The 14,783-nt window shown below is 58.9% G+C and overlaps 2 protein-coding genes across 2 annotated transcripts; one reads left to right on the top strand and one right to left on the bottom strand.

Moving 5' to 3' along the window:
• Window positions 1-28: 28 nt before the first annotated feature.
• LOC104473615 (ectonucleoside triphosphate diphosphohydrolase 8) lies at window positions 29-5,351 on the top strand. Its single transcript, XM_086763756.1, has 9 exons — window positions 29-163; window positions 800-917; window positions 1,557-1,707; window positions 2,254-2,413; window positions 2,541-2,771; window positions 3,580-3,843; window positions 4,062-4,172; window positions 4,473-4,610; window positions 4,980-5,351. The coding sequence occupies exons 1-9, from the start codon at window positions 38-40 to the stop codon at window positions 5,187-5,189; spliced, it is 1,509 nt and encodes a 502-aa protein (XP_086619882.1). The 5' UTR covers window positions 29-37; the 3' UTR covers window positions 5,190-5,351.
• A 2,563-nt stretch (window positions 5,352-7,914) lies between these two features.
• LOC104484463 (ectonucleoside triphosphate diphosphohydrolase 8) lies at window positions 7,915-14,730 on the bottom strand. The gene is made up of 9 exons (XM_010126548.2): window positions 14,602-14,730; window positions 13,553-13,670; window positions 12,888-13,038; window positions 11,841-12,000; window positions 10,801-11,034; window positions 9,541-9,813; window positions 8,944-9,054; window positions 8,211-8,348; window positions 7,915-8,097 (listed from the first exon to the last, which is right to left on the bottom strand). The coding sequence occupies exons 1-9, from the start codon at window positions 14,725-14,727 to the stop codon at window positions 7,915-7,917; spliced, it is 1,494 nt and encodes a 497-aa protein (XP_010124850.2). The 5' UTR covers window positions 14,728-14,730.
• Window positions 14,731-14,783: the final 53 nt, after the last annotated feature.

Genomic DNA, 14,783 nt, shown 5'->3' with positions numbered 1-14,783 from the left:
TTGCGAAGCGCCCCTCTCCCCGCAGCCCGGCGCGGGGATGCAGACCGGCCTGCTCAGGGCCCTGGGCTGGAGCTCGGCCGCCGTGCTGGGAGTGCTGGGAGTGGCCGCCTTCCTCCTGGTCCTGACCCCGGCCAAGGATGCTGCCCTTCCTGCGAGGAGCAAGGTAGGTGCCCAGCGAGAGCTGGGGGAGCCCGGGAGTGACCAGCAGCCCCTTTCCACCTCTCATCCTTCCATCAGCCCTGCCTTCTTCTCCACTTGCGAGTCTTCCCGTAACCAGCCCAGCTTTCAGGGCTTAACCTAATGGAGGTAGCTTGGGCAGGTCAGGCACCCCTCCTGAACCACAGGCCTGGCTCCTCGCTAAGGATGGGAGCGAGGAGAGCAGCCCTCCTCGGACTGCTCCGTCTGCAACCCCAGACACTTTCTCTTCTCTTTTCAGACATCCAGGTCACCTGCTGCGCTTACATCTCTCTCCTATTGCTTTCTGCTGGCTGACTGTTAAAAAATAGGGTTTGTGAGATTTGCTGGATCTGGGAGCAGCTTTGGCAGCCTGAAGCCTTTGGGATGCACCTGGATGCTTCCCTGCTCTGCAAATCACCCCGCTGGCCCGCACACAGTCCCTTTCTCAGCTGTAACTCCCTTCAATAGCTAATCAGGGGGGCTAGAGGTAGAGCGGGGCAGGTAAAGTGAGGTTGGGCGTGCAAACCTGTGCTGCTTGTGTTCATACACAAGAAGCAAGAGCAGATGCTCTCAGAAACCCCCTGAGCGTACTCTGACCCCGTGTCCCCTCTGCCTCCCCCAGTATGGGCTGGTGTTCGACGCCGGCTCCACACACACAGCTCTCTACATCTACCAGTGGCCGTCGGACAAGGAGAACGGCACCGGCATTGTCTCCCAGGTGGAGGCCTGCACCGTGATGGGTGAGTGTGCTGGGACGTGGCCGTCCCTCTCCCCTAGCCTCCTGGGTCTCTGTTGCAGACTCTCACAGCGTTGTTGGTGACCTGAGTCTTTCAGCCTATGCTGAGCCAAAGGAAGATGGCCTGGTGGAAGAGCCAAAGGAGATTAATAAGGGGGAGAGTTTGCACCTCAGGGAGCCCTACAGTAATTGGGAAATCCAGTAGGTTAGAGGTGGATAAGGAATTTGGGCCCCAGTTATCATGGATCCTGGAGCCAGTCCAGTTTTGCAGCCAGTGGTTGTGCATCAGCTCACAGCTTGGGATGCTGGATGTGCAGAGTTTGCTGCTTCTCTTGTGCAACCAGTTCCTTGGCTCTTCCCACAGCATTTCTTCACATAACATGCGGCTTCATGTTCCACAGAGCCACCTGAAAGCTGGTTTCCACTGTTTTTTTATATGCAGTTCCTAACTGCTCTTTGGGTCAGCAGTTCCTTTTTGGTATCTGTACGGCACCCAACACAGTAGAGGTTTGGGCTGTGACTGGGATATCTGGTATTGCCAAGGAGGTCCAGAGAGCTCCCTGGGCCAGGGGACGCGTCCCCCACTGCCCTGTCCCTCCTGGGTGGCACTGAGCTTGCTCTGTCATGGGCTGCCCTCCTGCAGGACCCGGCATCTCCAGCTACGCAGACGACCCCGTGGGGGCTGGAGCCAGCCTGAAGCCCTGCCTGGACAAGGCCATGGAGATCATCCCGGCAGAGCAGCAGCGGGAGACCCCCACCTACCTGGGGGCCACAGCGGGCATGCGGCTGCTGAGGTACCGGCACGGCCCAGAGCCGAGCGCCTGCGACCCTTCCTCACCACGGGCTTCTGCATCACAGCCGGTGCGCGGCGCTGGGTCGGGGGGCTGAGGGGGGCACGAGGGGCTGAGAGCACAGGGGGCTGCTGCCCGGGCAGCCACGGTGAAGGGCAGAGCATCCACGTCTGCAGTCTGCCGGCGTGTCCAAGAGAGCCGCTGGCCGTGCCCACGGGGAAACCCCCCGGCCCACTCCCGCCCCAGCCTGGCAGCAGCCCCAGGGGTGGATCCACCTCCCTTGCCAGACTGGCGTTCACCGTCCCGCTGCTCGGGCAGAGCCCGCAGGCGGCATTTTTAGGGAGACTCCCAGCGCGGCAGCAGAGGGGTCTGGCGGCTTGCAGGAGAGGCAGCCGACGGGCAGGGCAGCGATGGACGGGGATGTGCCCTGTCCCTGAGCAGCCCCGCTCGTTGGCAGAAGACGGCCGCCTCTTGCTGTTAGCGCTGTGCTGGAAGCTCCCCAGCCATTGACCCCTCCACCGCGCGGTGTTTCTCTCCATCCCTGGGCAGGGAGCAGAACAGCAGCAAGGCTGAGCAGGTCTTCGCTGAGGTCGCCAAGGCCATTGGCGAGTACCCTGTGGACTTCCGCGGAGCTCGGATCCTGACGGGGAACGAGGAGGGCTCCTTTGGCTGGATCACCGTCAACTACCTGCTGGAGACCCTCATCAAGGTGTGGGCTGGGGGAGAGGGCAGAGGGGGTCTCTTCTCCCCACCGTGCTGCTGTCCGGGCTGAGAAGCCAATGCCCCTGTGGTCGCCCTGCGCCAGGTCCCCATGGGTAACTCCCGGTGCTGGGCAGTACTCCTTCACAGGCGAGTGGACCCACCTGCCGGTAGAGGATGTGGTTGGAGCTCTGGACCTTGGCGGGGCTTCAACCCAGATCACGTTCCTTCCTGGGACCACTGTAAGTGACAGCAGCACGAGAGCCCTCCTCAGGCTGTACGGGACCAACTACTCCATTTACACCCACAGCTACCTCTGCTACGGGCAAAAGCAAGCCCTGAAGATGCTGATGGCGTCCTTACACCAGGTAACCACCGCCAGCCTTGTGCTCCTCCGCTGCAGCCTGAGCCCTGATCTCACTGAGCGGGACAGGCAGCACCACGGGGTGTGACGGCTGCTGCGTCCATGCCTTTGGGCAAACCCCAGCGAGGACAGAGGGTACAGGAGGGCCACCATGGCAGGAGCTATCCCAGAGGTGTCCTTGGGATTGGATCGAGGTGAAGATGGCCACCCCAAAGCAGGATGCCTGACCGCGGGCACTGCCAGGATGGTGGGTGCCTGGGGTCCCTGTCCCAGCGCCATCTTGCCCACCAGATCTCCAAAGTTGGTTTTATGGAAAGAGATCTGCACAGGCTGTTCTTCAGCAGCAGGTGCTGGGCATGGGAGAATGAAGGGAGGTGGCGTTGCTATGTGGGGGACCCTCATGTCCGTAGCTTGGCTGTTGGGGTGAGGGCTCAACGCTGGTTTCTGCTGGTTGGAAGAGGCAGAACACCAGATCCAGAGCATGTCACAGAGAGAAATCAGCCTCTGTTTTGGTTTTGCTTAAATGGCTTCTCAGCCTTGGCTCTCCCCTGAGTCTGGTGACCCTACAAAGGAAGAGGGTGCAAACCCCCAAGGCCTTGGGCGTGCAGCTGTCACTGCAGCTGATCCCTGACCGCAGCGTGGTTGTGCCGTGCTTGTCCCCATGATTCTGCACCTGCACCCTGTGGACAAAACCCCATGGGTGGTGGGGCCAGCATGCTAGCGTCCTGCGTCTGGGTGTGGGAAGAGGCAACTGTGTCTCTCCTTTCCACTCTCAGTGCCAGGGCGATGCTAACGGCTCCTGCTCTCTCCAGGGCAGCCCACCTGCCCGGCAGGTATCGCACCCCTGCTACCCCCGGGGATACCAGGAGAACGTCACCACGGCAGAGCTCTACAACAGTCCCTGTGTCCCTGCTCCGAGCACCCCCAGCCCTGCACAGGTCCTCACGGTGACGGGGACGGGGGACCCAGCGGCGTGCAGCACCGCCATCCAGAAACTCTTCAACTTCAGCTGCGGGGCCAACAGGACGTGCGGGTTCAACGGGGTTTATCAGCCGCCCGTGCGGGGACAGTTCTTCGTAAGGAGCCTCCGTCCCCGCGGCCGTGGTGGGGGTGTGGGGTTTTGGGGCACCAGAGGCTGGCCAAAACCCCAGGAAAACTGCTGTAGGAGAAAAGTGTGAATAGTGCCAGCCCTGGAAGCTGGGATGGGCCCAATGCATGGAGACATGCACAGAGGCGGGTGGCAGCGGTCTGGGTGCTTCACTAACCTGCCGCATTTGGTCTTAAACACCCACAGGCCTTTTCGGGGCTTTATCACAGCCTTCACCTTCTGAACCTGACCAGAGGGCAGTCCCTGAACTTCGTCAATGCCACCATCTGGCAATTCTGCACCAGCAGCTGGGAGAAGGTGAGATCCTGCAGAGGAGATGGCAGCCCCTGCCCACATTTTGCATGGGTGCTGGGCAGCCTGAGGGCTCATCCGCAGCTCATCCTTGGCAGCTGGAGGGAGCTGGGAGGAGCACAAAGATTTCTGGCCAAGGAGACAGCTGGGAAGGCAGCCTGCAGCCTCCCGAGTTCTTGCTCCCCAAGGCCAGACACTCCCGGGTCCTTGCTCCCAGCTGCACTGTGGGGCTCTTCCCCACAGCGTGGGTGCAGCGAGCGCTGCTCCATGCTGGCAGCTCCCCCCCTTACTCTTCCATCTCTGCAGGTGCAGGAGGAGTTCCCTGCCATGAACAGGACCCACCTCCGTGATGCCTGCGCAGCCAGCTCTTATGCTTTTATCCTTCTCCTGCAAGGCTACAAGTTCAACCACACAACCTGGCTGAACATCCATTTCGTCCGGCAGGTAGGAAAATGCCCGGCAGCTGCCAGCTTCCGTGCTTTGTGCCATGAAAGGGCTCGCGCCCACCTTGCCCCTGCCCCTGCCCTGCCTGAGCGGGGGATGAGGGGATAGTGGGGCAGCGTGGCCTGCTGCCCGTGCCCAGGGATGGTCTGGAGTTACACTGGTGGGCACCTGCTGGGACATGTGGCCTAGGCCGTTTGTGCTCTCCCCTAGCTTGTCTCACTGATGGGGTATCTGCAGCCCAAGATGTGCACAGACATGGTGGCTGTGGAGCAGGACCTGGGGGTGTGACAGCACGGGTCTTCTCCAGCTGTCTGACTTGCATGGTACTTTGCAGCCTTTCACATCCCTCTCCCTTCTCTGTCTGCACAGGTTGCTAACGTAGATGTGGGCTGGACTCTGGGCTACATGCTCAATCTCACCAACGTGATTCCCTCAGAGACTCCCCAGAGTGTTGTGGGGCTCCAGAAAAGCAACTGGGTAGCAGCCACCATTTTACTGGCCATCATGCTCATCTTCATCTTCTGCCTGCTCACGGCCATATGCTGCCAGAAAAACTCCTCCGGTTATGAGAGTCTCTAGCAGTGCTGGCAGCACTTAGCCCTGCTGCTGCGCTTGTGCGGGGAGCTGCAGGCTGCACAGACACCCCAACATGTCCGGGAGCTGTGAACTTGTAATGTGGGGCATCTGCGTCCTGGCCTGGTGACCTGGAACCAGAACAGACTTTTAAAATGCCTCCCTGTAGCTGTGTGCTGTCTGGTTTTCCTTTCCCCTCGCGACTGGCTGGAGATGCTCTGGGAAGCAGGGCATGGCCGTGTGGGGCAGGGGCTCAGGGCTGGGGCGTGGGGACCTCAGTGATGTGGGGCAGCTGGAGATGGTGGGTCAGTGAAGAGAGAAGGGGTGTCTGGCAGCAGTGGGATCATCATGGGGCTGGTTACAGCCTGCAGCAGATGTCCCATGTGGGGCGGACATGTCCTGCCCCATCCCAGGGCACGGGTCTGCGCCGTCCACGGCCAGCGCCAGCCAGAGGGGCAGCGGCCCTGGGGCTGCGGGGGGAAGTTTCCGGGTAGAGGGGATTCGGGCTCTGACTGGGACTGGGAAGCCCTGAGAGGTGTGGGACAACAGCAGCCCCCTGCTCTCCTGCGCGAGGTTCCTCTCCGGTCTCGCTGCACCCCGTGTCTGCCAAGCAGACATCTCGCTCTCCCTTTCCAGCAGACAGAGCAATTCGGGAATGCTGCTGGGACATCTCAGGGGCAGCTCTCACTGCCCTCCTTACATTTTTGGGGAGTCCCACTGTGTCCTGGTTTTATTTAGTGGGGGGGGGCTAAGGTGGGGGCTTCTGTAGGAAACTGCTAGAAGTTTCCCCTTTGTTCAGTGGACTCGGCCGGGCCCAGGGCAGACCCGCTGCTGGCCAGGGCTGAGCCAATTGGTAGCAGAATGTTCCCTGATAACACCTCTGCGATAACGTATTTAAGAAGGGGAAAACAGGAAAAAAAAAAAAAGAAAGGAAGAGAAGATGTGAAGAAGCTGAGCTGGGACAGAGAGAGGGAGGCGCGAGCCTTGTAGGCCTTGCAGGCCTCACCCTCTGGCCTCCTGCCAGGCAGTGTCTGGGCCCTACTCAGCCCGGCCCAGCTGTGAGAAGTGGAGACGAGATGATATGTGAATGAGATGTAAAAAGATCCTGAAGATCCTGAGAGGCGTCTGCCAGCCTGTTGTGAAGGATTTCTGGTGAGAGGAACGGCTGCAGACGCCAAGGTCAGTGCAGAAGGAGGGGGAGCAGTAATGCGGCTTCTGGCCAGAATTCCCCTGCAGCCTGTGGTAATGGCCATGGTGGAGCAGGTTGCCCCCCTGCAGCCCGGGGAGGCCCACAGAGGAGCAGAGATCCCCCTGCAGTCTGTGGAGGACCCCACAATGGAGCATGGGAGGAATGTGAGGAGTTCTTCCCCCGACGAGGAAGCAGCGGCGTGAAACAACGTGTGATGAACTGACCGCAATCCCCATTCCCTCTGCCCCCCTGTGCCGCTCATGGAGGAAGGTGGTAGAGATAACCGACATTAAGGTTAAGCCCGGGAAGAGGGAGGAGTTGGGGGAAGGTGTCTTGTTCTCTTTCTTATTATCCTGTTTTGGTTTTAATAATAAACAAATAGTTTTCCCCAAGTCGAGTCTGTTTTGCCCGTAATGGTAACTTTAAGGATTTCTCCCTGTCCTTATCTCAAACCTCGAGCCTTTTTTCTTATATTATCTCTCCCTGTTCCCTCGGAGGGTGTGGGGAGTGAGAGAGCAACTGCGTAGTCTGGTCCCCAGCAGGGCTGAGCTACGACACACTGGCAGCCAGTGGATGGGTGAGGTGGGGCACCCTGACTGGCAGAAGGAAGAGGCCTGTCCTCGTGCCCTGCCCTCTGAGTCCTGGCAGACACTGCGAGGTCTCCAGGGCCATCTCCGGTAGCACTGAGCGACTCTGCCCTGAGTCCCCGTCATCATCACCAGCCCTTACCTGGGAGACGGAAACAATAAAATCGTGGCTGTTTAGGAGCAAAGTAGCAGGCATTTCCCCCTTTGCTGCCTTTTACAATGTTTATTTGGATGACAAGAGCTGTGCGACGCCTGCCTTTCTGCCTTTTCTTCCACCAGCAGCGTGGAACAGCATGGTCTCCAGGAAAACTCAGGAACATTGATCCCTTCATCCCAGAAGAAAAGGAAGATGGGATGAGATGGACACTCTGGGGAGGCATGGACAATGCTCAGTTTGCCGTCTGTCTCCCAGACCATGGGATAAGCCCAGACGCTACACCCTCGGGAGAGCCAGCTGGCGTGCTGCGGAGCCTCGCATGCCCTCACGCGGGCACACCCGGCAGGGACGTGCCTGCCTGCTGGCAACCGTGGGCAGACCCAGCCTCGCACCAAGTGCCTGCAGCTGTGCACTCGGGGAGCTCTTCCACGGCTAGGCTGGCTCTCCGTGGCCCCATGTGCGAGCCAGTGGGATGGAGGCCAGATCGTAATAGGCATAGCGATGTAAGGAGGCAGATAGGCCTGGCCGGGGTTCCTGTGGCACGTAGGCTGATCCCAGCAGGTCTCCTCAGGAGTGCAGCTCCTCTGGAAACCTCACATAGTGCCTATCTACGTGTTGGGGGCCAGTCCTGTGGGAGGCCAGACCTCAGTTCTTCGCTGCTGTAGAGGTGAATGTGCTCAGCATCACTGAACCAGCCTCAGGCTGCCAGTCCTGCAGGCAGAAGCATGAGGAACGCCAGCAGAGATGGCTCTCCAGCACTGATGCACGCCTGCCAGGCTCCGAAACGCAGCCAGGATCCTACACCCACAAGAGCAGGAGTAGGGCAGCAAGCCCCAAGGCAAGGGTGAGGATGATGAAGGCAACAGCCGCAGCCCACAGGGAAGGAACGTGCCCTTTCATCCATGCCGGAGCCTCTGCTGGGATCAGGTTGGTGAGGTTCAGCATGTAGCCCAGCGTCCAGCCCACGCTGGCGCTCCCCGCCTGCTCGTGGAGAGAGAGGACAATGAGTTAGCCCTGCAGGAAAGCCACACTGATGGGACAAGGCCACCAACTCCTCCATGGCACAAAACCGGGTGCAGTGGTTTGTTCCCTACCTTCATCTGGAAGAAGATGTTGTTCCAGCTGGTCTCATTGAACTTGTAGGCATCGAGGAGGAGTGTGAGGATGTAGTTGGCGTTGGCACAGTATTTAGGCAGTCGCTCACGATTCTCTTCAGGGTAGCTAGAAGACAACTGGAGGGGGAACATGTTTGGGGAAGAAGGGAAGTCATTTGCAGGCAATTTCCATGCAGGGACAATGCCCTGATGATTGCTGCACGAGGACCAATGGCTCCACAGCCACCAGCATCCAGAAAAAGACTTCTGGACCAGGCAGGTATTTTGGACCTGCCCACACAGGGCAACACCTTTGAGGAGGATTAACACGGAAACAGAGAGACATACTGGAGCTCCTCTCTCCCAGATTCTCCAAGCTCAGCCTCCTCATGCTCCTTCTTTCTGCCCCTTGGTGGTCCTAGCACACCTGTTGGCCTTATCCATCCCCATTTGACCCACACCCATCCCCAGCTCCCTTGCTGGAGGGGAGATTTTGCTGCCGTCTCCTGCCCTGGCTGCCCCTTTCTCAGTGTTACATGAGCAAGGAGGGTCCCCAAGGGTGCATGCAGGCGGTCCTGGCTCCCGCACAGGGCTCAGGGACGGCTCCACTGTCTAGGGCACAGCTCAGCAACCAGGGAGCCTTGCCCTGGGAGAGTCCCCGCTCCTCCTCCCCCACGCCAGGACCCCTTTGCTTGTGAGGCTTCCCCACAGCCTCCCATCGTGGGGAACATACGTCTTCCCAGCTTCTCATGCAGAAACGCTCGACGGTGTCCCTGACAGTGGCCAGTGACTGCCCCTCGGTCAGGTTGAGGAACTTGAAGTTATAGTAGAAGGCAGAGAAGGCCTGAAAGGCAAGAGGCAGAAATGTTGTTGAGTTACAGTGGGGAAACCCCGTGGCAGCTGCCTCCATCTCCTCCGAGACAGGAGGTGGGGATTGTCCTTCACCAGCTTTGTCCCATCCTTGCACAGTCCCAGGGCATGGCTGTCCATGTCCAGCGGAGATGATGGGCTGGCGATGGAGGTGCCTGCTGGCCACAGCAGCACATCGAGTGCAGGCAGAGCCTTGTCTGAAGGCCTGAAGGCTGCTGGCTGGGCTTTTTTTTTTTAACTGAAAATGTTTTTTGACTAAGCACCTGGTTTACTAACATGGTCCCACTTGAAGAGCTGGCTGGCAAACCAGACAGCAATGCCTGGTGTGCCCTGGGGCAGTGGAAATTTGGGTGCTCCTTGTCCCCATTCTGCTGCGCGGGCAGGGGTGACAGCGCCATGGGGCACGCAGGGACAGGGGACACGCTCTGCCGAGGAGGTGGGAGGATGGGATTTGCCTTACAATGAACTGCCCGGTGACGGGGGGCTGGTAGATGCCATCGAAGGTGCAGTCCTGGCGCTGGCCGCACGCCGAGAAGTTGAACAGCTTCCTGACAGCAGCCAGGCACCCGCTGGCATTGCCCCTGCCCTCCAGGGTCACGTTCCTGTCGCCGAGGGGCAGGCGGGGGTCGCTCCGGTTGGTGCAGGGGCTGGTGCGGAAGGAAGACAGCAAGACGGTTTCATTGTAGTCTTTTGGGTAGCAAGGGTGACCAATGCGTGTGCTGGAGGGTGACTCCTGGGAACAGCAAAATCACAGGCTGCAGCCTCCTCCCAGATGGGGCGGCAAGACTGATTCACCCAGCGTTCCCCCAAAAGCCGTGGGCACAGGCATCTCCCACCTCCTCAGCAGTGAAAGACCCTCCTGGTCTTGTTGGCCGTCTGCAGTCCCAGCCTGAGCTCAACACTAATTCTCACTCTGCTTTGTCCCCTTCCCTCTCCCATGGAGGCAGACCAGTCTCAGGGGCCCAGCACGTCTCTCCCATGGCCAGCAGGACCATGGTTTGGGGCACTCAAAGCCCTCTCCACCCCAGCTCTACCTCTGTCTCTCGCCCCAGCCAGAGAAAACCCCTGGGACATTCTTGACTACATCATGAGCAAACCCTTCTGGCACACCAAGGCTGCTCCTTCCTGATAAGATGCGGCTCCCTCTTCCCCTCTGACCTTCCAAAAAATGGCCTGAGAAAGATCTCTGGTTTGTTTTTCTCAGGTCCATGCAGTCACAGAGCAGTTGAGGTCCGGGGGGAGCTATAGGGGTCCCTGAGCCAAACCCCTCCGTACAGTGTGACCAACTAGATCAGGGTGCTCAGAGCCTTGTCCCGTCAAGTTCAGAGTATCTCCAAGGATGGCAACTCCACAGCATTTCTGGGCCCTATTCTGATCTTTAACTATTCTTATAGTGAAAAACTTCCCCCCTGCACCTCATTGGGAGCATGCTTGTTCCAGCTTGTGCCCGTTGCCTCTTGTCCTGTCACCTTGCACCTCTGAGAAGGGCCTGGTCCTGCCTTTCCCACGCCTGTGCAGGCAGAGCTCTCCTGAGCCGCCCCTTCTGACACTTCCCACGCTTCTCTCCACTTCTGCCCGCCCATGCTCCGCAGAGTCTGTACCCGCTCAGACCCTGCCGACACCTCTCTGGAAGAGCACTGCCTGTTCCCAGTTTATGCACTAACAAGCCTGTGGTTGGTATAAGAGCAGAGCCCAGTCCCCACTCCGGTTCCTCTCTCACCGCAATTAATTCCTTTGCCAGTCGCTTCAGCATCTCGTTCTGCCCGTAGCAGAGGTAGCTGTGCGTGTAGATCTTGTAGCTGTACCCGTACAGCGTGAACTCGCAGGCTTCGTCCCCGTTTATCACTGAACCTTCAGGCATAAAGCTGATCTGAGTGGATGCTCCTCCAAGGTCCAGTGCCCCAAAAATGCTGGCCGCCTCTGGACGAACCCACGTGTGTGCTTTGGGGGAGTACTGCCAAGGGGAGACGGGAGAGGAAGAGGAGTAGTACGCGGCTGGGCTTACTTGCCCTGAGCAAAATTTTCATCCCATTGAAGTCAATAGGGTTTGTTAATGAATTAAACGATTATTCAATCCAATTATTTCCGCATGTGAGGCTCCGCTGCCTTCCCTGTCCAACCAGCCTGGCCATTTGTCAGAGCCAGAAAAAACAGAGATGGAACTGTCTGATGGTCAAGGTGTGCCCACGAGGCATGGTCTCACGTGGCTCCGCGTCACCCGTTCCCAAGCGCTGGTGGGGACGTGGCTTGGAGGGGCTGCCACTCCTGCAGAGCGGGCTGCAGAGGGGCTGGCGCAGGAGGCAGGACAGAAACCCTCCCGCACAGGAGCCCGCTGGTGCCAGCACCGCTCTGAGCAGTGGCCGGGCTGGGACAGAGGGTGGCAGGAAAGAGGTTTGGTTCGAGCTCCCTTCAGACTGGCATGATGAACCAAAACTGGAGCTGGACAGTCCCAGGGCAGCGAGACCAAGCTCAGCAGGAGAAACCCATCCCCGCCGGGCCGCACAGCCCACCTCGCTGTCCCCAAGAGCCCCTGTGTCCACATGGTGCGGAGATGTGCCCTTCGCTCTTAACAGGGACACCCCCATTCCAGATTTCTCCCTCCCCTTTCCCTGTAGGGGAGCCAGAGAATAGCGGGCTGCTTTCCTTCAGCTATTCCCGAAAGCCGTTAACCCAGATCTTTCTTTCTGCACTAAGCAAGCGTGAGAAAAACCAGAAAAACTGTATTAGTGAAGAAGAGTGGGTGTTCCACGTTTCTCCCACCTTAGTGAAGGACTCCAGCAAGTAGTTGATGGTGATCCAGCCGTAAGCCCCCTCCTGCTCTCCCGTAAGGACGCGAGCCCCTTTGAAAGCCACGGGGTACTCTCGCATGGTTTTAGCAACTTCGGCCAGGACCTGGTCTGCGGCTGAGCTGTTCTGTTCCCTAACAAGAACTCAAAGGTCAGGACACATACTCAGCTACACCAATACTGCAGACAAAAAATGAGGAAACAGCCTGTTTTTTTTCCCAGTTCCACATACTCCAGTTTTTTGCAACAAGCAGTTTGGGTGGAATGATGTTTCCTACCATGTAACTTGTCAAAGCTGCTCGTACAGTCTCAGTCCCAGTTGCCTAGACTTGGCATCACCAACCGGGGAGCAACATCAATCTCTTCCCTCCAGTGCCGCTTCAGGCCACCCTTCCCTCCCTAGCTGAATAGTGCGGCGGGCCAGAGGGGGTTGCGCTGCAAACCCCAGGTCTGAGCATCACCCACGGACCACACCAAAGCCAGGGCTGGCTGCTGAGCCTGAGGGGGGTCTTTCGGGAAGGTGCCAGATCCCTGAGTGGGGGAAAATGGCTCGGGGCCGCTGGTGTGTGCTCTCTCTGAAGCGAGTAACCTTCAGGCTGTAACCAGCTCCTTCCCAGGGAAGGGATCTGATCGCCAGGGCACAGAAATAATGTTAGTTATCTGCAACCATAAAACCAAGAACCATGAAATGAAGGTTGAGATCTTAAGAGAGCTAATAGGGGCTGGTGAAAGGTAAGGACAGGTCCTGCAGCACCCCGTTGCCTCCTACCTTGCCCCGCTGCCCCGCCAGCACCCATCCGTCTGGGCAGGTGGCACATCCTCTGGTGCCATCTCAACTCCCTTGTGTTTAAGGGATAATGAAGAGCGAATAAAGAGCTCTGAGAAGTGTCTCTTGCTTGGAACTGGGCATGCAGCACCCTCCTGAGGTGTGGGGTCCCAGGATGCCAAATGACACCTCTGAGCAGCTTCTCCGCTTGCAGCTCGGTCACTGCCTCGTCACCCCCACACCCTACAGCCATACCTCAGTAGCCTCATGCCTGCCGTCGCTCCGAGATAGGCTGGGACGTCCCGCTGTTTTGCAGCAGGAATAACCTTCAGGGCTTTATCCAGGCACTCCCTTAGGGAATCACCGGCTTTTGGGGGATCGTTGGCATAGCTCGATATGCCTTGCCCTGGAAGAGAGTCAGGCTGGGACAGGCTGACGGGAATGGCTGGGGCCAGGGATGTGGGAGCATGAAGGCACAGGGCCGTGAGGTCTGTCACCTGTTAGCAACAAAGGGTGCTCTTCCCAGCTGCCCTAGTCCCCCAAGGCCTGACTGACCCATGCCAACGTTCCTCTCTTGTGGCTTCCCCACATCTCCTACCCTTTCAGCAGTGTCCCCAGCTCTATGGATGAGACGTTCCCCAGCCAGGACAGCAGCGTGGGCAGCTGGGGGTAGCTCGAGGTGGAGGAACAAAAATCCAGAGCAACACCAAGGTGCTTCAGAGCACGTGGGCACCATGGTGCTGAGGGCCCTCCAACCACGGAGCGAAGCCAGCTGGGAGTCAGGGACCACCCTGCCTGCAGTGACAGCTGATGGACAGAGCTGCCCAGCGTGGGCAGGCCAACAAGAGGGAGGCCAGGTCATCCCACCCACCTCATGAATGCGCAGGGCAGCACCACGCGCGCGGCAGGGGGATACTGACCCTGGACATCACAGGACAAGGTCTGGCTGACTACACCGGTGTCGTTCTCCTTGTCTGAATCCCACTCGTAGACAAAGAGAGAGGTGTGGGATGAGCCTGCATCAAACACCATCCCGTACTGGAAAGGAAAACCAAGACATCGTCAAGCTGGCGGTAGGAGCAGCAGCCTCTGCTGGCCCCACCGTGGCCCTGCCAGAGTCCTTGGGCCAGAGGATGCCCCAAGCCCAGCTCTGTAGGGCACAGCGCTCTGCACCGCGGCAGAGCAGAGTGGTGATGGCGTGTGGCCTCAGCACAGGCATGTCTCACGGCAACTGAGGGAGTTTTCCATTCTCTCTCCTGAGGTCTGGGCAGCAACGCCAGCTCACATAAACATTTTCTTGGTTGTTTCCTCATGCTTTTTAATTTTCTTTCTCAGTTACACACCTTTTGTGTCCACACTGGCCCCACCTTGGGGCCAGCAACTCCCCACTTGCAGTGCTCTCCTCTACCCCCGTGGCTGCTCCCAGCCCGGGCAGGGACACGCCAGCCCTGGTCCAGCCGCACGCCTCTGCCCCGTAAAGCCCTGTGCTTCACCCTGAAATTCTGCCAACCCTTTTCCAGCAGCGAGGGTGGGATGCCCAGCTGCGGAGGAGGGACGGGGAGGAGCCGTGACGCTTGTGCTGTGGTGTGAGCGGGTTAGGACGGGCTGGTGGGAGCTGGCAGGAACAAAGGCCACGCGGAGGTGCATCGCCCTGTGGTGCGGTGCCCTGCAAGGGCAGAGGGAGCAGGGCTTTGCCCTACCCGCCTGCCCCAAAGTAATCTCCTGGAAACATGTCAAACGCAGAGCATGGTGGCTAGTTTCAGAGGCGGCTTCCCTCCCTGACTTCCAGGTGGCCAGGCTGTATTTCTTCTGCCTGCATCTCAAGATGGGAAGGAAACACCCACCCAGCTACTACAGGGCTGCCGAGCTGCCCTTGACCTCCGAACCCCCAGGATAAGCCGTTGTCTCAGCACCTGCCCGAAGTGACTGGTCTCTGCAGTGGTGCCCAGGGACCCTCCTGCGGGCTCACCTTGGCCGCGGGTGGCAGGGTGACATCTTCAACCTTCACCAGGCTGAGAACAAGGGCAACGATGGAGAGCGCAACCAGTGCCCCGACGATGGCAGCGGTGAAGTGCTTCTTGTTAGTGACCATCATGGGGAAGGCTCCTGCAAACCCAAACCCAGGAGAAAGGCAGTTGGACACGGCCAGCT

The sequence above is a fragment of the Chlamydotis macqueenii genome, chromosome 20, assembly GCF_036417535.1.
Source record: "Chlamydotis macqueenii isolate bChlMac1 chromosome 20, bChlMac1.mat, whole genome shotgun sequence".
Taxonomy (NCBI): Eukaryota; Metazoa; Chordata; class Aves; order Otidiformes; family Otididae; genus Chlamydotis; species Chlamydotis macqueenii.
This window is presented reverse-complemented; position numbering and strand designations above follow the sequence as displayed.